Consider the following 23,462-nt stretch of genomic DNA (forward strand, 5'->3'; position numbering starts at 1 on the left):
ATATATATATACACACATAGATATCTACAAAATAAATAGTTTATAAATTAGGTAACGTGGCTCATCAGTCAAAAAAATCAGTTTCTGTTTACAATGACAGTTCTCTAATCAAATTGCTAGCTAGCTGATAAAATAAAAAGGTGACATCAAAGGGATGTGACTTTTAAGTATTGTACTTATTTAACAATAAGGGAAAAAAGCATAAAAGTTTGTTCTTTACAGGTTCAGGAAACACTAAACTCTATTTCTGTGAGTCCCTAGGAAGACTAGCAACTAACAGTTACTTAACAAATGTTTCAAAAATGAGATTAAGCATAGAAATAGTTTATTTTCCTATGGGTATTAGTTCTTTGACAGACAAACATCATTACATATATATATATATATATGTATATATACATATATATATACACACACACACACACACACACACACACACACACACACATATATATGGATCTATCTCTCCCAATACATTGCTAGGTAAAAGAACATATATATATACATACACAAATATATATATTTAAAGCAAAGCACTGATTCAAAAAATAATTCTGTTTTGTTAGACTATCAGTCTATGCTAAATATATTTACAGTAATAATCTTTATTTCAATATTTTCTAAATTATTGTTTCCCAAACTGTATTTAGAATTCTTGAACTATCATAGTAACAAAATTTCTTACAAATTTATTATTTTAAATTATTAAGTGGTTAACTATATGATAAAATAAAATAATTGCCTAATTTAGTCAATTGTTTTTACATGGAAAAAGTAAATAATTTTAAGCAAACAGGTAAATAGGTGAATGAATGGATGATTTTGTTGTTGTTGTTTAGAAAACTTATAAGAGTGATTTGAGAGGAATTTAATTGTCTTTTCTGTAGTTCCTTTGACTGGACATTTAAATAAGTGATCATCTAATATCTTTACCTTTGAAATGTCTAATTTCTAGCACTTTAGGAATAGAATATTACTTGCTAGGAGGAACTTACCTTCTTTTTCTTCATTTCCAAATTTAAACATTAATTTTGTAATGTTTTATTTCTCCATTGTTACTACTACTATTTTTTACTATTATTACTACTATGAAGTAACATTTTTCAAAGCAGATATTACATGCAGGCACTGTGCCACGTATCATAACATGAATTAAATTATTTAACCTTCACAAAAAATGGATGCTATTATTGTGCCTATTTTATAGTGGTGGAAACCAAGGTTTACAGAAGTGAATTTCCTCAGCCTTACTTATGAAGTTTTAAAGATTTTCTACATTTTGCTTGTATTTGAATGAATAAATTATATTAATTTTTATTTTATATTCTATCAATTGTTGATAAATTAAGACACCTCGCTAATGATAAAAATTTGTCAGCCTGAATAAAATCACTCCCTGAGGGGTTAGACATTATTATTTAATAATACCAACTGATTATTCTTATTGTAACAGATTCATACTTCATTGGGCTAAAACATCTTCCATCTTTTCGTTTTCATGTGGGATCGGTTCTATTGGGGGAAGAATGTTTTAGGGATAAGTGTATCAAAAACAGACTGTGAATTAAAAGCTAATTCAGAATAAAATATGCTTCACAATTTAATTGGTTCGGCACTGTTTGCCAGCTTAGGCCTATTATGTCAGAACATTCTGGAGGCTCTGCTGTGAAGAAAATAGCTAGAACAACACATGAGAAGAGTAGCTGTATTCCAGTTAGAAGCTCAACTTCCAAAGTCATCACCATATAACCTACCTCTGAGGACAGAATAAAATATGTAAAATTATTTTTTTAGGGGGAGGTAATTTCTCACCCTATGTTTCATGTGCAATCATGATATTTAGGAAATGTCAAGATTCATATATCAATTATACTTCAATAAAGCTGTAGAAAAGTTAATGGCATGGAGAAACAGAAAAAAAAATATGATTTTGGTCAGTTTCCATTCTTTTGATCAGCAAATACCTATTCATGAGTGCCTGAAAAATAATAATCTGTTAATAAATTTTTATTTATTGTGAAATATGACACATGTGTACAGAAAAGTTTATAAAATAAAAAAATAACAGCTCGATTAAACACCATAAATCCTAGTGGGTATATAATGGTATCTCATTGCTTTAATTCACATTTCTCTAATTTCTGATCTGATTGAGTACTTTTAAAATAATTATTTTCTATTTTATATTGTTTTGTGAAGTAGCTATTCTCTTGCTCTATGATTATCTGTCTTATATTGATTTATTGAAGTCATTTATATATTTTGGAATGTACCTTTTATTGGTTATGTGTATTGCAAATAACTTTTCCCACCCTGTGGCTTGCTTTTTTACTCTCTTAATGGTATTTATAGATAATTGGAAAATTTTTATTTTACAATAGTTCATTTCATAAACTTTTCCCAGTATGAATTGTACACTTCGAGTAAACAATGATCAACAAATATATGCTATGTGATCCCAGTTCTTTTAAATTTGTTAAACTTTAGGGTTATCATGTGATCATTAAGTTTTAGGGTCATCATATGATCAATATCTATGAATGTCTTGTGCATGCTTGAACAGAACATGTCTCCTTTATGAGACCAGTTTTCCACATATGCATTATGTCAAGTTTGCTAATTGTATTATTCATTTAGCTATATTCTTGCTATTTTCTTGTTTATTTTACAAGCAGTTGTGTTTTCTTTGCCAGTTATTATAGATATATCTATTTTTCATTGAAATTATGTCAATTTTTGCTTTATTTTTTCTGAAGTATAACACTAGGCACATCCATGCTTAAAACGATTATAAATTGGTGAAATGAGTCTTTTTTACTGTGCAGTATTTCTCTTTATTTCTAATTGTTTTTTGCAAGAGGATTGGTTAAAATTACCTTGTTCACCACTTCTGGGATAAAATAGAAATGAATTCTGCTGCAATACATTTACTTCTCTCCATTAGCTCACTGTAAATAGAAGGAGGCAGTCAGGTAAAAGGCAATTACAGTACAGTTTAAAAGTATTGAGGTAAAACACAGTTTGATGTGATTACCCATTAGAGAGCCGCTTAACCCAGACTTGGAAGTTGACAAGAAAGGATCTCAGAGGGTGTGGCCTCTGAAGTAGGTTTGGGCTCCTTTAGGGACTTATGTGGCTCAGCTATTGAGCTTGTCAAGGAAACTAGGGAAAAAGAAAAAGATTCTAAATGGACAAAGTTGTTTCTAATTGTGTGCTATTTCAAAGCGTTTCAAATATTCTCTATTATAAATAGATAACACTGCAGGGATGCACTTTATCCACATTCCGCATTATTTCTTCAGCACAAGTTACTTGAAGGAAAATTATTGCAAGAGGCATGGACGTTTTTATGCACATAAGGGGGCATGTAATTCAAGATCATAGAAGATTTTTTGAAATAAATTACCGTGGATCCAAGTTTTGAGGGATGATTAGGGTTTAGACAGGATGAAGGTGAGGGATGTAAAAGCCCGGGACATCTCATGCACACAGAGGAGAGAGTGGAGGGGACAGTGAGTAATTCAATATGGGTAGGTTGGCTTAGTTATGAGGTGTGGGGAGTCATGTTGAGAGAGAGGGCTTAAATGTAAACTAGGTTTATACTTGGTTCTATCAAAGATATTTAGTTAATAAAATATGGTTCTTGTTCCTTTTTCTTTTATTACTTTTGAAGTTCATGGAATCCATTTGCACCATAGTCCTTAAATCATTATAACAGTTATCTTTTGTATTCTAGAACTTAGGTTTTTCTAACTCTTTAGGTGATTTTAGCTTCTAGAACATATTCTATTTCTCCTCCATTGCCCACCATCATTTACTTAGTTCCCATTCCTCTATACCCACATGTTCTTGGATGGTGCTTATTAAGTCTAAGCCCACCTTCACTACTTATTAACTGTGTAATTTCTGACAAGTTACCTAACCTCTCTTTGACTCGGTTTCCTCTTGAGAACCTCACTATCCATTACAGGGTTGGGAGAATTAAATGAAATCATGTATGTGTAAATTCCTGGCGTGTCTTAGCAGCACAGTGACAATGATTCTCCCTCCATTATGAGTATATAAATTTGGCCAGGTTGAAATTGCCTTTTGCTACAGTTTATAGCAGTTCAAAGCAGCTTTAAAAAGAAAAATCAGAGAGGAACTGCATTGTCCCGAGAGCCTTCTATTAGAGGTGGCTACTCCCATTCAGGGGCAAAGCCCAACCTGTAAGAGTTTCTCACTTTTCTTTGACCGCTAGATTTAAGAATAAAATGAGACCAGGCTTTAGAGCTTTCCACTCACCAGTTTTTACAAATTTAAGATGTGTTTCATTTCAATATTAAAACAGCATTTCTTTCTTTCTTTAGGTCTTGCTTGCCTTCTTTTTCTCAATCCTTATCCTCTGTCTTTCCCTTCCCCCACGTCACAAAAAAGAATCCAAACTCTGGTCTTTTCAGATACCACACAATCACGGCAGGCGGATTAATTTTGCCCACACTTTCTGTGAAAGCTCCACATGTGCTGCAGTTTTGGGTTGCATAATTGATTCAATCTCTGATTTTAGAGGAACGCTGAACTCCTTCTGTGGGATGCTGCATACATTTCTCTAGGGCAAAAACTGTCCTACTTTTCCCTCTCTGGTATCTGTTTAGGCGCCCCCACCCCAACCCCCATGAATCTAAACTACCTTCTGTGAAATAAATGAAATCACAGTTGGAAAACGGCTTACTGGACAGGCTTATAACTGCAAGATAAGACCTACACCACACATACATTTTCTTAACATTCTCCACTTCCACTGCTTCCTTTCTTTCTACTTTGGCACATCTTTATTTTTGTCACTCAGCTGAAGGCTGGAGTTACCTACATGGAGCAGCAGGGCACCTTAGCCTTTTTTTGGGAACACACAGGCTGTGGGATCTAATCCTTGCTTGCTCATGAACCTACTATACAGATTCTAAGCAGATTTACTTAATGTTTCTGAGTCTTACTTTCAACAGTCTCTTGTAGACTAATGGCTGTGAAGGCTGCCATTATGTAGCAAGCTGTAAATTCACATTGAACCTATTGGTTAACCAGGAATATATGAAGTGCCAACTGAAAGACCCACTTAAACAAATGACAACGATGCAATTTTAAGTTTATCATTTACTTCATACTGTTGTTGGCAACCTCATTTTTGGTTATGTTTTCAGGAATTTATAAACTGGAAAGTCTTATTCGATGGCAGATTTCTTTTGTGAACCTGTTTGATCCAGTGTGTAGTCTGGAGACTCTCACCAGATGTTTCTTGGAAAACCAATTCTTTGTAATATTTTCTATATGCTAAGATATATTTTTTGAAAAAAATAACCTTCATTAGGGCCATGTTCACTACCATTATTTCAGCAGATTCTCCAAACAATTCTCATACTATAAAAAGTGACCAAACTCCTCTGTTTATGTCAAGGGAATAATGTCAAAAGTAATTCCCAACTGATGTCTGAGTATCATAGCCTGAATGAATTGTGTCCTTATGCTGTTAAAAGAATTTAGACTTAGAAAGTAACCTATTGGTTATATATATAGCCTATCTTTTACGTATAACTTGTTTAATAAAACACTCAGCATAAACAGATCATTATTTAAATTCAGACTCTGTTACTTAGTAGTTGGGTAAATTTGGACAAGCTTTTTAATCTCTAAGTGTCATTATGTATGAAATTTAAAATTGAGGTAAGAATCATACTTATTTCTCAGGTTCATTGTGAGCCTTAAATGCTAAAATGTACATAAAGCAGTTTGGTGATCCAGCCATAGATAAGGTAACAGCCAGGATTTGCTGTAGTAATGGTATGTAACAAATCTCCAAACCTCATTGTCATACAACAACAAATATTTATGCTAAACTCAGTTGAAATTGCTTCCAGCTTGTGTGTTCTCTTTAGATCTGCTATGCGTGTCTCTTCATTCAGACACTAGAGACTGTTTAGGAATTCTTTCATGGCAGAGTACATCATTGCAAGTGATCTGGTAAAAACTTTCTAAGCAACTTAGGGTATCAACTCAGAACTAGCATCATCTACCCAATTTTATTGGTCAAAACAAGTCACACGACCTGACTAAATATTAATTGGTCAGGAAAGGATACTCTGCCTTAATGAAGACCAAAGTAAATATTTGCTGAACAGTTATCTAAACTCCCTCAGAGAAGTCTATTGCATCTCATTTTTCTCCTTTTCTTATTTCATCTATGTGACCATTGAGTCTTCTCCATATAGTCTACTTTATAGCATCTACTTTGCATTCCCCAAATTTTAATTTCTTGCTCTCTTAATTTCAAATTGACTTAAATGATCTACTACTCTTTGTAAACAGGTACTTTAGAAAATCCCTTTAAGAAAGAACAAAAGCTTCTGATTCTCCTTAGAGCCTCAGAAGGAGTCTTTTGTGACCGTCTCAATGGAATTTATATCGATCCAGGAACAATTGGTAAGAGTATAATATAGTTTTTATTAAAAATGAAATGTGATAGAGAAGTTATCATTCATAGAACATCTACTAAGTTTCACTCTTTTAGATAACTTATATTTATTATTTTATTTACCAGCTCTCCTATAATCAATGTCCATTTTATAGATGTCAAGACTAAGACTCAGAGATGATGAACAATATGAAACAGGCCACATAGCTTTATAGTGTCAGAATTTAAATTTATATGTAAATTGGCCAGAAGCCAAAATCTGGACTAAGAGTCTATGTTATCAGCTGTAAATACTATGTGGTTATTGATATATTTTTTGAACTGATAGATCTATAGATTACTAAGAAATATTTACTATTGATAGTTTCTTCATTTGATACTGCCACTATACCAAATCTTATTTTAAAATTGGTCTACACGAGAGCACAGAAACTGTGACTGGCCAGTTTCTATAACCATGATGTAAGAAGAGTCACACGATAACTCAATTTTAAGGGATAAATATAAGAAGCTATTTAAGATAGTATAAAGTTTGGTAACCTAGTTCTATGGCCTTTGCCATGTAATACTTAGATAGTGCTTTATTGTTTCCAAAAGATTTTTCATACATGCCATTTATTTTATCTTTTAAGCATATGAGGTTCAACAATATTTTAGTTTTTTGGGGGGTTGACAAACTAGATGGAATATTTGATCTTTTTTTTGCCTGTGGTGTCCATTCTGTTCTATAGAGCGCCACATTGTATTAACTATTTTGTTAGTATAAAAAGATGACTGTCCTGATCTCCAGCTCCAGACATATGGCCAAACTAGTGTTTTTGAAATTTTCTCTTAACACTAAATTAAATAAGAAATAAAATATTTGTTTCACTACATGCTTAAAATTTTTTGATATAAGTAAATAACAGATTTCAATCTCTTTGAATATTATAGCTTCCTTGAAACAAGTAAGAAAAGGTGTCACTTTACAGTAAACCTTTGATGTTGGGAATAATCAAGAAATCTGCTTTGCTGGTCAATTGGATTTTCTGGATAATTCAAATTTAAGGAAATAAACTTTTTTTTTGTTAAAATCCTTGTTGGAAATTTCTCTAAATTACTTCATGTTTCTCCTCTGCCTTAGTAGAAAAGATGAATTTTTTTAAAGGACCTTGATGATGGTATCTTCTAAAACTTTTATATATACATACTGACTATTATTATGAAATATTAATTCCAAGATAGGTCCTGAGAGTATTTTTAACATTTATATTAATCCTAATTTTAGTTTTATTATCTTTAAAAGTTTTTTGAGTTAGAATAGGAAAAATTATGGATGTTGACATAAATAGTTGGTTAGGTTTTAATTTTGGTTCACACTGAATGAAAACTCAAGGTTTGTTATTTATATCTTATTGTTGCTTGTTTCTTTTATTCATATGTTTTCTGCTAATGTATGGACACTTTAGATTTCAAGATTCATGACTTGTAGCAAAATAGGGTGCACCAATCCAGGGGTATGCAGACAATTATTTGGGTACAGGAAGAAAATATTAGTACTTTTATTCAAACACATATTAACATATTCATATACATGTTTATTTATCTAAAAATAAATAAAAATCCATGCATTAGGAGTGCATGATCATGATTTTGTTAATGCTTGGGTTCACATCCAATACATTTTTAGACCACTAGAATATGAGGAATTGTGCTTCACATGATTTTAAATGGTAGTAAAACATGTAAGTGGAAAGACCTGAAGGAATAAAACTGGACTGCATCAAGCATGTTTCTGGTAAGACTTTAATTCATGAATCTGAAATAAATTATATTTTGAAACAAAGGAGCTAGAGATCTATCCTTTGATACTGTAATACAAAAATATATATATATATGAGGTCCAACCACTGAAAACAAAGCTAATAGCACCGAATCTCTTTCCTCAGGAAATAAAATTACCCTTGCTTTTTGAAAAATCTAATGTATAATATAAAATAGCAAAACCAGTTAACTTCCGACAGAATTGCCAATGGTTTGGAGTCACTTGATGGTAGAAATCTAACTAGTTAACTATTAGAGTTGTCTTTTTCCTAGCTTTTAGATTACTAGATGCGATGTAACATTCATTTTTCTATAGCTTTTGAGAGAATAAGTTTCATAGCCATATGAGATATATTTGACCTGCCGAAAATAGAATGCTTAAATTTTGTTTTTCTGATAAGGTAGATATCTTTATATACAGTTTCTATATCACATATTTTGCAATATATCTTCTCTAATGAGTTTTGCTCATGTGTCCCTAATTCCTCTGAAGGATTTTCGTATCCACCTGTTGCTCCTTTTATTTTCAGGGGTTTATGGGAAAGTTCTGCTTCACAGTGCTTATCCTAAGAAACCCTGGACACATCTTGGAGCTGACATTGCCTCAGGCAATGAGAGGTAAGGAATAATAGAAAGTTAAGGATATATTTTTTGTTTAATTTGCTTTTGCTTGATGTTTGGTTAAATATAAAAATAAATTTAGATTAAGACTTATAATTCAAGGATGGATAAATGGAAAAATAAAGGACCAGAAGGTATTTTTAAAATCTCTGAAACATAGTAGAAGAAGAATAAAACAAGTAAAAGGCAAGGGAGGAATATAATTTATTTTAGGAGTAAATTTTAGATAATACATTTATTGCTCTCAATAAATCTTTAAAAATATTAATTCTATGAGATAATAGATGAACTATAAGGTGAGACCATAATAGTCTGAGTTGAAATGATAGCTGGTAAAGAGATAGATGAAAATAAAATAGAAGTGAGGTGAAGCATATGAAGAATCTTATGAAATTTAAAAGGCAGTAACAGATTTAATAATGCATCAGAGGCAGTAAAGAATGACCTCATCATTGCCTCAAACTGAATATGAAGGTAATATGAAGAACAAACTGATAGAATCTACCTGAAAGCAGAAGACAAGATCAGTAAATAAAATAATAAAAGAGAAGGTATTAGAAAAAGAGAACAGAAATTAGAAAGTATGTATAGGTAATTTTTTTTTAATAAGAGTCCAGAATAACTAAAACAGAAAGAATAATGAAAACTATAACTAAAATACACATTGCAAACCTGGGAGTACTTAAACTTTATTTGAACAGATCAATATCAACAACAATGGTTACTGTGTATCTTCACAACATAGGCAAAAAACCAAAGTGATAAAACAAAAGAAAAACAGAAGGGGATACAAAGCTTGTTTTACAATTTTTTATATTATTAAATATAGAAAGATAGTGGTGCAATATCTATTTATTTAAGGAAAAAAGATTTTGATTAAAGAATTGGGCATCCTGCTAAGATGTTGTTCATATGTAAAAGAAAACAAAAGATATCTTTGCTTTGAAAGAATTTTTTAAAATGTAAAGAAGTTTTCTAATATAGGGATTAAAATGAATCTAAAATTAAAGAATAATATAAAGGTATATAAAATATATATTAAAGATAAGCACTGAAATAAATTAAATGTAATATTATAAATATGGTTATTAAAATAAGACAAATTCTAATTGTTTCTGTAAAGGAAACTACATAAAATTTGAAAAGTTAATATATTGGTCAGGGTTTTGTATATATATATAAAATATATATAACTAGTAGGCTGTGTGTGTGTGTGTGTGTGTGTGTGTGTAATATTGGTTATATATAGTATATAGTACATAAAAAGGGATGCATTTCAAGGAATTGGCTTACATACTTATAAGGGTTGGTAAATTCAAAATTTGCAGAGCAAGTCATCAGGCTGTGAAGTCTTAAACAGGATATGATGCTACAGTCTTGATGTAGAATTTCTTCTTTCATGAACTTCTACGTTGCTTTTAAGGCCTTGAAACTGATTAAACAGACCTACCAACATTATTGAGGATAATCTCCTTTGCTTAAAGTTAACTGATTGTAGATGTTAACCATATTTGCAAAATACCTTTGCAGCAATGCCTATGTTAATGTTTGAATGAATACTAACTGGATACTGTAGCTTACCCAAATTGACACATAAACTAACCAACGATCACAGTTAAGAATTCTCAGATAAAAATCTTGGTTTAAAATCTGGAAATATAGCCATAGAAAACTGGAGATGGGACATAAGCATACCATGGGAAGTAAATATAACTGCTTGTTCTAGCAGAATTTAAAAGAGGACATATACCTTTCAAAAAAAAGAAAGATGGAAACCGTTAAGCAAATAACAAAATATAAAAAGAGAAAAATATGAAGTGGTAAGAGAACCAAAGCAACAAAAAAGTCATACAAAGGCGAAAGGAGTAATAAATGATGAATTTGCCAGTTATAAGAAAAATACATATTTGTTAAAAAGGACACTATTTAGAAAAAAAATTGGATACTAGATCAAAATATATTCCTAACTTTTTTTTGTAACAGAGGAAAACTTAAAACAAATCCAGAAAAAAATTAACTAAATATTGGATTAAATGAATCTTAAAATAAAAACAAAACAAAAACAGGAGCCTCAAAATTATTCACAAGAAAAATAAAAATCAAATGAAATACATAAAATTGATCAAACAAATACATTTTATATCAGTAAAGACTTCAGTCTGCAGCGAGACCTCAATACCAGGAAATTTTTACACCAGATAACATAATATAGAAATATATAAAGTAAATCCCTAAGTAACATAAGGGGAAATTGACAGAAACAAAAATAGTAATGGAAGACATTCACATACTTCTTTCAGTGTTAATCTTTAAATTACATTAAAAAGATAAAGAAATTATGAAGAATATTAATAATATAATAAAGGCAACTTGATTTTTGTATGTACATTTTAATAAACAGAAATAATATAGAATATGATCACAATAAAATAAAGATTAAAATAATAGCTTAAAATCTTAATCTCTTGCAAGATGGGGAAAAAAAGGAAAAGAAAAACTTTTTCTAACTAACTTTTGTATCAAAGAGAAGGTCAAAACTTTATCAATAGAATACTCAGGAAGAAACAATATTGAGAGTATTAAAGGAGATGACTAAACATGCCATCACATTAAATGTTTTAAGAAAGTACAATAATATTAAGGAAGTATAGAAATAAAGAAACCAAACTGTCAATATGAGAAACCAGAAATAAAATAACTAATAAATCTAATGAAATCAACTGGTGCAAGACAAAGGCAAAAATTAATGAATTAGAAAGTAGGAAATTAGTAGACTTAAATTTTTTTTAGAAATACTGGTTTAATCTCTAATATTTTAATCATATAAAAATATGTAAAATAGAAATGAAAATTCAAATATAATAGATAACAAATAAATTAAAATCATATAAAAATGTGCATATCTATATAGTGTCATTTTGAAATTTAAAAATTATATATAGAAATATAAATTATAATTGGCTAAAGAAAAATAAAACTGAAAGATCCAATAATAGCAAGACATATAGTTATCAAAGATTTATTTCAAAGAATATATTTGGTTCAAATAAATGTATGACATGTTCTTTCAATCATTCAGCTATCACTTTTTATGTTGTATAATCTATTCACAGCACAGGAAAAGCTTTCCAATTACTTTTAGGAAGCATACGTAAAACAATTTTTGAAACAGCTGTTAAGGAACTCAAAAAACAAAAACTGAAGCAACATCCAAATATAAATAAAATGCAAAAATCCTAAATAAAACAGCAACAAATGATATCCAGTAATTTATTAGAATAAAATAAATAATGACTGTGGGTCTTATTCAAGTAAAGAGAGATAGTTCAAAATAAACTAATTCATTAATATAAATGATCTAAATAATAGGTATAAGGATTAAAAACATAATTAATTTGGTACAAAACAGAAATGCAGTTAATAAAATTCAGCTTGCATTCTTGGAATAAATAGTAAATTTGGACCACAAGGATACTTCCTTTAAATCAATGTTTCTTAATATGGTTGTTTAGCCATTAGTTGAAAAATCACTGCTTTAAGTCGTACTACAAAATCCGTCTGAAACAAGCAACTTTGTATTTTATGGAAAAACTGACATAAAAATTACTGTGTATTACAACAATCATTAAATCTTGTTATTAAACTTTTAGCCAATGTGTTATGTGAAGAAAAATGCATTCATTGTAACTATTGAAAGGAATATAAACTGTCATTTTTTTGTGTATTATATACATTTTGTTCTAGAAAACTAGAGAACCATCTGAAAAACTATCAGTTGCATTCAGTAAATGCACAAATGAATAGCTTTTTAATATGTGAGCAATAAAGTTTTAAATTATGAGAAACACTATTTAAAATTTCAATTTGAAATACTAAGAATAAACAAGAAAAATTATAGGAGCTATAAACGCAAAACTATAAAACACTAGTAAAAGGCGTAAAAAATTAGAATAAATGGTGATGTGTAACGTAAATAGAAAGGCTCAATATTTTAAAGATGTCAAATCTAATGCAACTTTAATCACAAGCCAAATATATACATTTGGAATCTGACTCATTAATTCTTAACCTATTGGAATAATAAACACTTGAAGATAACCAAACATTACCAGTTATTTTTTAAAAAATATATCTTTAATGTAAATAATTATTGTTATTGATACCAGAACAGAAGACAATAGACCAAGCTAAGTATTATTACCTGGAATTTGAATATTAGCATTTCAATTTAGTTGAAAACTTGCACTGAAATAATTGATCGATGCTTTGAAAAAATATAAAATTAAATTTTTACTTTATGCTTTCCTTTAAAATAAATGATAGATGGATTAAAAAATTAAATATAAAAACAAAACTATAAAATTATTTGAAGAACCATTAAATATTATGTAATATTAAACTAGAGAATACCTGTCCAATTATAACAAGAAATACAACCATAAAAGCAAGAAATAATAGATTTGATAACATAAAAAAATCAATATTTCTGCATATCAATTATAAAATGTAAAGGTAGTCTATAAACTAGAAAATATTTGAATATGTAATAGTGCATATGGAGGGCTAGTTTTTTTTATATGTAAGTACTCTTAGGAGTTAAAAGAAAACAGTATGAACATACAAGAAGAATAATTGCTAAAATGTTTGAATACATGAGCCACAAAAGAAGAGATACATCTGACTAATAAACATATGGAAAAATGTTTTTTTCTTACTGGAATTGAAATAAATTTTAATTAAAACAAAATTAAATACCATTTATCAATTTTAAACTGGCAAAGGTGAAAAAGAGTCATCCAACATTGTCCCTGAGGTGGGTTTTGGATCCAGGAGACAGAAAGGAGGTCATGATACCTGGACCACAGTGAGCAGAAGGGAGAGTTGTATGATATGACAGATGCCAAGTCACATGAAACCTTGTTTAGGTGTGAGAGGTCAAAGGGAAAAATCACAAAATGATTTACGCAAGGGAATTGGTATAATCTGATATATGTTTTAAAAACCACTCTGGCTTCTATATAGATGATGGATTGTGGAAATAAGAGCAGAAGCTAGAGTATCAGTGAGGAGGCCAGTTAAAGCAAAAGATCATGGTGCCTAGGACTATGGAAGAGGCAGTGGAGATTGAGAGAAGAGACGGTGCTGTCTGGGCATGCCAATGAAGTGAATGTTGAGGTGAAGGGAGTGCTTCAGGTTTTTACAATGAGAAACCTAATGGATGGTGGAAACATGTGGTAGGAAGACTGGAGGAACAGATTTGTCAGAGTGGAAGAAATTTGTCAGAGAGGAACAGATTTGTCAGAGTGGAAGATAGCAGGAACATGCTAAGTGGGAGACACCAAGTGGAGTTGTCAAGAAGACAATTAGAAATGTAACTTAGGGCTCAAGAAGAAAATGACAGGAAGTCATCCTGGAAGAGGATGATGTCGCTGATCAAGAAGACATAGGTAGAGGAGAAAATGTAAGCTTGGAAATGACATTGGGGCTAGTCTTAATTCTTTGGAAGTTGATAGCAAAGGAGTCAATGACAGGTGATTGAGAAGCAGAGGCATGAGAGATTTTGTGATGGAAAGAAGAATAGAGAATACGAGGGACTTGAAAGAATGCCAGGGTGACTGACGTGGAGAGCAGGGACCAAGCATGATAGAATTTTAAGGAGTAGTTAGGGATCTGAGCCATATTCATTGGTAATGCTAAGACTTTTAATTTTTACCCTTTTAAGAGCATTGTGCAGCTATTTTAGGTTTCTAAGAGTATAGTACAAGTGGGAGGTAACACTTATAATCACATTTCTATATCTAAAAAAAATTATTTCAAGTATAACGAAGACAATAGGAGTGCTCAAAAATGGCTCTAGGGCCACCAATTAGGAGATCCAAGCAAGAGAAATGACTCGTATTTGGGAGCTAAAGTGCAAACTGGAGAAGTGAGAAGATTTGGAGACAGGCGATTAAGTGTATAAGATGTGTTGAGTTGGGTATGAGGTGCTTTCTTGGTTTCTGGTTTACATAGATGGATGGTGTTGCCATTTACTAGAAGAGGGCTAAATTTAGGGGAAAAAATTGTGAGTTTGGATTTGGTCTTGTTGAGTTTGAAATCCCTTTATCATACTCAAAAGGATTTGTGAAGTAGGCAAATAGGGATCAATAAGAAACTTCAGTTATTAGAAGATTAGCAAGCTAGAATTTGGCAGGAGCCATATGAATGAATTTTTCTTATAAGAATGTGTTAAAAAACCTCCTTCAGAGTCTGAGCTACAGGCTATTTTGAAAAAAACTCAATTTTATTAATTAAAACTGTCCATGATAATTAACTAGCTACCGTTTATTGAGTTCTTATCATGTGGGCTGACTATATGTCATGCCTCTACCAAGCATTTTACATATATTATCTCGTTTAAATCTCTCACTGCTATAAGTTAGGTGTTATTATCTGCATTTTACAGACGTGAAAACTGAGGCTAGAGAAGTTAAGTAAAGTTCCAAGTTCATGAAGCTAGAAGTGCCTGAGGCTAGATTTTTACCCTGGTTTGTCTGATTCCATGTTTGTGTTCTACATATTACAAGTGTTAAAAAACAACATGCTTTAGTATCAGTCCCGAGGAGGGATACTTTAATGAGTTTATATGAATGATGTATAATTATCTTAGTGTATTCATTTTATGAATAAGCTTTTTTTAACCTTTAAAAAATTGTAAAATAATTTAAGACTCACAAGAAGTTGCAAAAATGATACAGAGCTCTCATGTGCCATTTACTCAGTGTTCTTTAATGATATCTTCATAACTATAAAACATTATCAAATCCAGCAAGTTGATACTAGTAAATATTAACTGAACTGCAGATCTTAATCAAACCATTTCTTTAAACATTGATTTTCAGTCTTCCTTATGTTAAAAAGTCAGTGTAGTAAATCTTTCTAATATATTCCTATGGGGGCAGATTTCACTTGGACTGCTTTAAGAACTTTCACCAACAGAATTAGACATAAATTTCTTTTTATTTAATTAATTTATTTTATGACAAACATTAGAGTGAAGTATTCAGAGGAAAAATTTCATGTTAACTTTATATATAAACTTAGACTCCTTTCTTACACTACCAACCAAAGAAGCTTAGGCATATATTTGAAAACATTTTTTTTCTTTTGTTACATGTTATTACATAAATTTATCTCTAAATTAAATTACTCTTCTGTTGCTCGTTTTAGTTGACTTTTGGAGAGATTGATGAACAAAAATGTTGAATTTTTGAATTTCAGATAAATTAAAGGATGTTATATTTAAAATTTTTTTTGGATTTCAGAGAAGGTAAGGAAGGTTATATTAAAAAATGTGTTTTACACATTGCAAGTGTTAAGCATATGTTTTCCTGTGAGTCTTTTAAGGATGACTGTGTAGTCTTTGAAATTAAATGATTACTTTATCAATTAATTCTATGATGAAAGTTTTAGGTTTTTAAACTGGTCATTGGAAAATTTTAAACAGGAAAGGGACAGGATCTGATTTATGTTTTAATCTGACTTATGCTGTGTGGAGAAGTGACTAATGGGATGATGAGTGTGGAAACAGAGAGACTAACTGTTAAGAAATGGCAATAATATTGCAATCTTTCAGGTGATACATGCTGATGGTTTAGATTAGGGTGGTAGTGATGGAGAAACACAGAGATGATTTAATCTGTGTTGAAGATAGAGGCAACATGATTTGCTGATGAATTGGGTAAAAGAGAAAGAGAAGAGTCAAAGTTTACCGAAAATTTTTGACCTGTGTAACTGGGTAAGAAGTATAACTTTTGAAGGGAGGAAAACAGAGAAAAGTAGATTTATGGGAAAACTTCCTCACAGCTTCTTATTTAAAAAAAAAAAAAATCTATCTATATATATATCTTTCCTTTTTAAAAACAGCATATAAAGCATTATCCAATCTCTTTGTCCTGATATTTTCTGTTTTTAAGTGATTTATTAACTGATTCTGTTATTTCTAAGGAAATAACTCTGATCTGAAGAACAAATCAAATCATGTGTTAACTCAACCTTTCCCTAGGTCTTTATTTCTAATGTCATCGTTGATTATATCTATTCTGTTATCTCCTATATCAAATTAGTGATGGTATTCTTAGAACATACTTTTTTTCGGAATATTTCTTATTCCTTTCATTTCTGCTGCATTCTCAATTTAGCTCTTCATGCATGGATATCTATAACAAGTTTTGTACTGGCTCCCTAAATATTGATAAATAAGAGGTCAGAAGTACTCTTGCATCTCCTCTTTACCTTTACACTTCCTACTTATCCTTAAAAATTCCGTCATATCTCCCACATTTCCATCATCTAAGCCACTGTAGCATGTGATTTTCTAATTTCTAATTTTAATAACAATATGCTTCCTAGTGACAGATGCTAAGCTATTTAAGGATGTACTTCCTACATTCCAACTGGCTTCTACCACAGAGGACAAATGCTCTTTATTGATTTGGTATGTTACTTAGCATGTAGTACATGGCAGAACACAGAGAAGACATCCAATAAAAGCCTGCTACATGGAATCGATGTGTCTTTTCTGGAAATCAGAACTTATTGAGCCTCTTGGCTCGATGGCTTATCATCTAATAAATGAGATTCTTAAATTTAATTTAAAAAACAACTATAATTTATTTTTATTACTCAAACCCAATTATTATGTTATAAAAATTTAGTTCAAGTATTAGAATATAGAATTGATGGCCTTATTCATTTACTGGCAGGAATTCAGGATCACATATATAGCCTCCGAAAAAAGATGATTCCTTCTGGTTCAATGGACTAGTGGGGCCTAATCTCAGATTGGCTATTGTCTCCATGTTGGGAAAAGGCATATGAGGTAGAAAGGTAGAATGAAAATAGTGTTCTACAATGAAAAAGAGCTTGAACTTTGAGGATAGGCAGACTAAAATAATTCTAACTGTGAAATTAACTAACTGTGTAATTTTGGGTAAATTATCCTGTGTGAACCTCAGTCTCTTCTATAATATAAGAATACTAATGCCTAGCTAATAGAGTAGTTATTAGGATCAAGTGAATTAATATATACAAAGTGCTTAGCACGGTTTCTGGCACAGAGTAAGCCACAAGATGTGGTGGTTATTGTGGTAATCATGATTCTTTTAGTTGAGAGGAAAAGTCATTGATTTGGGAGACTGCACAAGGCCCTCTCCCCACCTTTCTAATTTTTCTGTTTCAACCCCATTCGTTTCTACTGGGGAGGATTTTCCTCACTCTGTAGGGTGCAAGTGAACACCGAGCTGTCAGGCTTTTCCTAGCTTTACCACTAGAGAGGAAATTACTCTCTCTCTCAGTTTCAATTCAAAAGTCTAGGTGACTACTCAAAAGTATAGGTGATTAGAGTTGATAATACTGTATTGTAGAGAGCAGAACTTAAATGTTCTCTCTCACACACACACAAAATGTAAATATGGTGTGTGAGGTGATAGATATGTTAATAAACTCAATGGGGGGAAACTTCACAATGTATACATATAGCAAATCATCACACTGTACATTTAAATATCTCACAAATTTTTTGTCGGCTACACCTCATTAAAACTGGAAAAAAAAAAAAAAAGTCCAGAGGAAGGATTTCGACAAACAAAGGCAGGTTGGCTCCCTTGCTCACCCTTTGGCAAAGGGTTTCTGAGACTATCTATGACTTATGCTTTCACTAGGACCACTTAATTATTACTGTGGATGAGGAGAGCAGTTCTCAGAAGAGCGCTGGTAGATTTCCTGGAATGAAGGAGAAAGGAGGTCAGATAGACAAATAATTGACATACATGATAGCTATTCTTGTTGTCATCATCACTATTAACATCATTATAGGATTCAAGTTCTTCAGTACCTCACATAGTCCAACGCAGTCTGAGGATCCTCAGTACATTTCAATGACACGGATCAAAAAAGAAAAAAATTAAACTGGAGCTTAAACAAAAAGCCTCAGTGTTAGTAGAGTTCAGAAGCCTATGGTCATCTCTTTTTCCTCAGTGAAAATATTTTGGCATCTGGATACTCTGACCATGTGGTCAAATGCAGCTATTATTATTATTAAGATCTCCCCAAAGTTTAGTTAATAAATTCATTTAAGTTGTCGGTGTTTATATATGAGTGACTTATACATGGTTTTTTTCATTCTTTATAATTATGTTCTTTTGACCAGATTATATTTTTCCTAAACTAGGTAAATTGTTAAGGTCTAAATAAAGGGAACTATGTGATACTTTGTTTATATTTTTTAAAAGTGTTCTTTGAGGAGACTTCTGCAGTGATTATTCATAGTTTCTTCTCTCTTCTCATATGGTTTCCATTTAGGTCTAATATGTTGCAAAAAGCTCTTTTACTTTTTTTTTTTTTTTTTGCTTATTTATTGTTTTAGGTGTGTTTTGTTCAGAGCAACAATTATGTCTCTCCTATCCCCTGTAGCTCTGGGGCTCTTACTAGTATTAGTCAGATGCATGAAATGCAGCTGGGATTTGAGCAGTTCTTAAATTAGGATTTCTTAAAATGGTTGAAAGGTAACTGTAAGAATAGGAGATTGCAAGTGGGAAGAGTAGATGTTGGAATTTAAGGAAACTGATACTTGACCAGCAGCACTATCTAGGTTATTGATTCTGAGATCACAATTTTCTCTGAAGTTACCACTGTTGCTATGTGGACATAGAAGTGAAAAGGCCCATGCTTCTTTGCCATCTGTTTATGGTCCTTATGAAGTAGAGAATCCCAAAGCTTCAGGAGTATAGAGGAGAGATAAATGATCATGAGCTGGTAAGGTCTCAGAAGCCTTAATGGAAAAGGTTGGCTTAGTTCAATTATGTTTTTAACATAGCATTTAGAATAATAAACTGAGCATCTGTAGGTGAGCTGACATTTTAGTGAACATCTTTTCTGTCTTCTGTTTTCTGTGCATGTATTATTTTTATTGAAAAATAAATAGTACATATTTTTCTATATCCTGCTTTTTTTATATTGAACAGAATTCCTTGTAATTCGATGCTCTGCTACTGTGTACTTTTTAATGGCTGCATAGTATTCTGTATGGGTCATAGACTTTTCATAAGTTCATGGATTATCATGTTATTGTTATAAAATATGAGAGTATTTCTTTTTAATACCATTGAGCAGTTGAATAACTAAGAATCAGACAGATTATTTAATGGAAAGTATTTGGACTTTATCAGGAGTCTTGTTCTTGAGTTTTCTTATTTAATTTCTCCGGATCTTAGTTTCCTTACCTTTAAAAGCTAGTAGTTGCTTTAATATTCTGTAATTGTGAGTTTTCTAGAATGTCATTGCAAAGCAGGAACAAAAGTAAGACTCTAAATTCTTTCATTACAATTGCATTAACTGATAATAGTCTTTTTCTCTCTCTTTGACTCTTTCTAACCTCAGATGTACAGATTTGAATTAATTACAATTTTTCGTTCAGAACAGAATTCTACCATTGGTCCACAAATGACTCCTTTTAATATCTTTCTTTTTTGGCATTAATACTATATATACTAAACATCTGTGAATTCCTCACCTACACGGTAGGCTCTTTAAGAATGTCTAGTAGTCAAAATCTAACTTGTCATTTTTTTAATGCAAATGACATATGTTTTATTTACCATAATGTTTCTAGCACCTACCATAGTATCTGATCCATACCAGTTGTTCAATTAATATATCTTACGCAATTGAATGGCCTTCACATAGACCTGTTACCTAGATGAGTATTTACTGGTAGAGGAGAATCCATTGAAAACTTACTAAAATGGGGACATTAGCAAAAAGGTCAGGTAATTAAAATATACTTATGCCATTAAAGTTAGTAATGAATATGAATGGAGAATAAAGCAGACATATTCACTCAGGAAAGCTAGGCAGCAGTGAAAGGCTTGACTAAAATTTTACTAAATGTGAGTTAAATTTGCCTTGACAAAGGAAAATGAATAAAACCCTCATTGTTTCAAATTGTGTGAAAGGACAATGCTTAGGACAGAGCACACTGAAGGAATGTATATCTTTAGTCCCTACAATTGTCATTTTTCAGATGAAGATAGTAAACTCACAAAAGTTAAGTGACTTCTCAAGGTCACACAACCAGTACACTTACCTCTCAGATTCATACTGTATTTGTCTGACCCTAAAAGTATGACCTTTAATGATGAGAAATTATCTGAAAATAGTATTAGAGGTCTTCAAAAACTCTGAGAAATGATTTCTTCTGAAATACCTTTATTATTCTAACTGTTTGTCAATCAAGGAGGAAGATTTCCACCTTAAGAAACCATGTATAGACAGCATATACCAAACTCTAGAAATTTTACTCTTTCTTGTTTCTTTGTCTTTTCTTTCATGGCTACAGAATACCTTTGCTATGCCTGTATTGTATACGTGTAAGCCAGAAGATTGACTCCATTAGCACTGAACTTTTCACAAAAGCCTTTGTCTCTTTCTTGACTTGGAATTTCTCCTTTAATCTCCCTGGTGAGATTTGTTGGTTGCAGTGGATTTCCTTTTCTCTCAGGACTAAGAAGGTGATCTGTGTTGCACTGCCAGCATACTTGATACCATCTTTATACTGTTCACAGAATTATAGTAGAGGACGCAGTGGATTGGCGACCCCATGACAAAATCGTCCTTAGCTCCTCTTCTTATGAGCCTCATGAAGCAGAAGTCCTCACCGTTAAAGAAGTCAAGGGCCATCATATTAGGTTCCATGAACGGCTCAAACACCGACACATTGGTAAGGCTTTGATCTGTTATTTAAGGGAAGCGAATTAGCCAGGAAGAACATGTTCTGCCTGGGGCCTTGGATCTGGTCACCTTTCAGAGCGGATGGATAGCACGTTATTGCTGTCTTAGACTCATCCTAGAAGGCTTTATCTCTACCTCTTCATTAATTTTATTGCCTAATTAAAAAAATATTTTGATGTGAGGGAATTTTTTTAACTTTTTATTTATAGTGGCAAGTCTAGAAGCAAGCTGGAGGGTTATGGCTCTTGTTCAAGTTCATTCGACATTTTCATGGCTAGGGCAGAATAAATCTCATGGGTTTCCAGTTCATTTCCTGGCACACTGATTCACACAAATAGTTAGAATGTGGTAGTTATTGTAAATGACTTCTTTTTTCATACTTAGGAATGTATCCTTCTTGAAAAAGAAAGAAAAGCCAAATGCCTTTTTCTCAAAAAAAAAAAGTACTGAATATTTTTATACACTATACACAGTTAAAATATATTGCACATAAATAATAAATAACCATAATTTCCTGGTTCAGTCTATTAATTGATCTAACACAGGAAATACAACTAATAATAAAAAATGAAAATAGAGGGGTTAGGGAATGTTTTTTTTGTCTCTTATGTATTTTCAACAGGACTATGTTTAAATCATAGTTCCAGTGATGATTTCTCTTTTAAAAGGTAGCCGAGAAAAAAAAAAAAAAAGGTGGCTGAGAAAAGAGAAATCTTCAGCAGCAATCCTTGCCAGTAAGGAGCAAGGTGCAATGCAAACGGAGGGCAGTGGAACAAACCGGCACTTGGCTCTTCAGCTACCACCACTGAGGAGGCTCCTTCAGGCAGGGATGAGCTTAAGACTCACCATAGGAGGATGCTGCCACTGCCATTGTTGCTGCTGCTGCTGCTCTTTGTCCCTTTACTCTGATACATTGCTGTTTTAGTTCTGTTGCTGCCTCAGGTCTGGGATTCCTCACTCTCATGGAAGAACTCCACAGACAATGTACAACCAAATGCTAAGTCTCACACCGATGAATTTAAGGAAGGAGGTTGGGGACCTCGCTTATTGGATAGGTCTGCCCTGCCATCCCTCCACCAGTAGCTTGTCCCAGTACCCATGGTTATTGAGGAGAAATGAATTTTTGCTCAAACACTCTCACTCTGATCCCAAAGAGAGTGAAGTAAACAGGCTTTTCATTTCTCAGCTGACAGTTGTGGAGAATGCCTGAGGAAAAGCAGAGCTTAGCGTTGGTAGGACTTCCAAAGGGAAAGGAGTGTTTTCATTTGGCAGGTTCACTGGGTCCCCAGCTGGCGATTTGTGAAATAGATTTTTAAAGTTTTTCTTTCCCAACTCCTGTTGCCCCAGGAAGCGCCCACGTCATGGAGGATGGCCAATATATTCGTCTGGCTGCTGAGGTTGGACTTTTGACCCGAAGTATACAAATCCAGCCTGATATATCATGTAAGGGGAGGCTACTTGTGGGGTCCTTCAGGAAGTCCAGCAGAGAAGAATTTTCAGGTAAATGAAATTTTAAGTTATTAAAGCTTTACCAATTGGATCCTATTCATCTGAGACACTCAGAAATTCCAACAGTGAGAATTTTCACTATAACACAAAATGTTCAAATTAGATAGCTCCTTTCATTGTGCTCTGAGAAGCTATGAATTTTCAGTCCTAATCTGTGCTTAATTATCAGTGTGAGTTAAAATAATATACTAGTCATCAGAACTTTTGTACATTTTTACCTCAAAAAAACATCTTCGGCAGATGTGAAATTTCCTTTGCTTTGAAATTATAGATGATTTAATGACCACTTGAATTTTATCTTGTTTTTGAATTTCTA

At 32.1% G+C, this 23,462-nt stretch overlaps 1 protein-coding gene across 1 annotated transcript in view; it reads left to right on the forward strand.

Moving 5' to 3' along the window:
- Positions 1 to 23,462, forward strand: part of PKHD1 (PKHD1, fibrocystin/polyductin) — a 413,647-nt gene that overhangs the window by 276,762 nt on the left and 113,423 nt on the right. The window contains exons 54-57 of the mRNA XM_006926447.3: positions 6,340 to 6,453; positions 8,779 to 8,866; positions 21,472 to 21,626; positions 22,985 to 23,137. Of these exons, the coding sequence (XP_006926509.2) occupies positions 6,340 to 6,453; positions 8,779 to 8,866; positions 21,472 to 21,626; positions 22,985 to 23,137 (510 nt within the window). The remainder of the gene's footprint in view (positions 1 to 6,339; positions 6,454 to 8,778; positions 8,867 to 21,471; positions 21,627 to 22,984; positions 23,138 to 23,462) is intronic.

The sequence above is a fragment of the Pteropus alecto genome, unplaced genomic scaffold (genome assembly GCF_000325575.1).
Source record: "Pteropus alecto unplaced genomic scaffold, ASM32557v1 scaffold7, whole genome shotgun sequence".
In the NCBI taxonomy this organism is placed as follows: domain Eukaryota; kingdom Metazoa; phylum Chordata; class Mammalia; order Chiroptera; family Pteropodidae; genus Pteropus; species Pteropus alecto.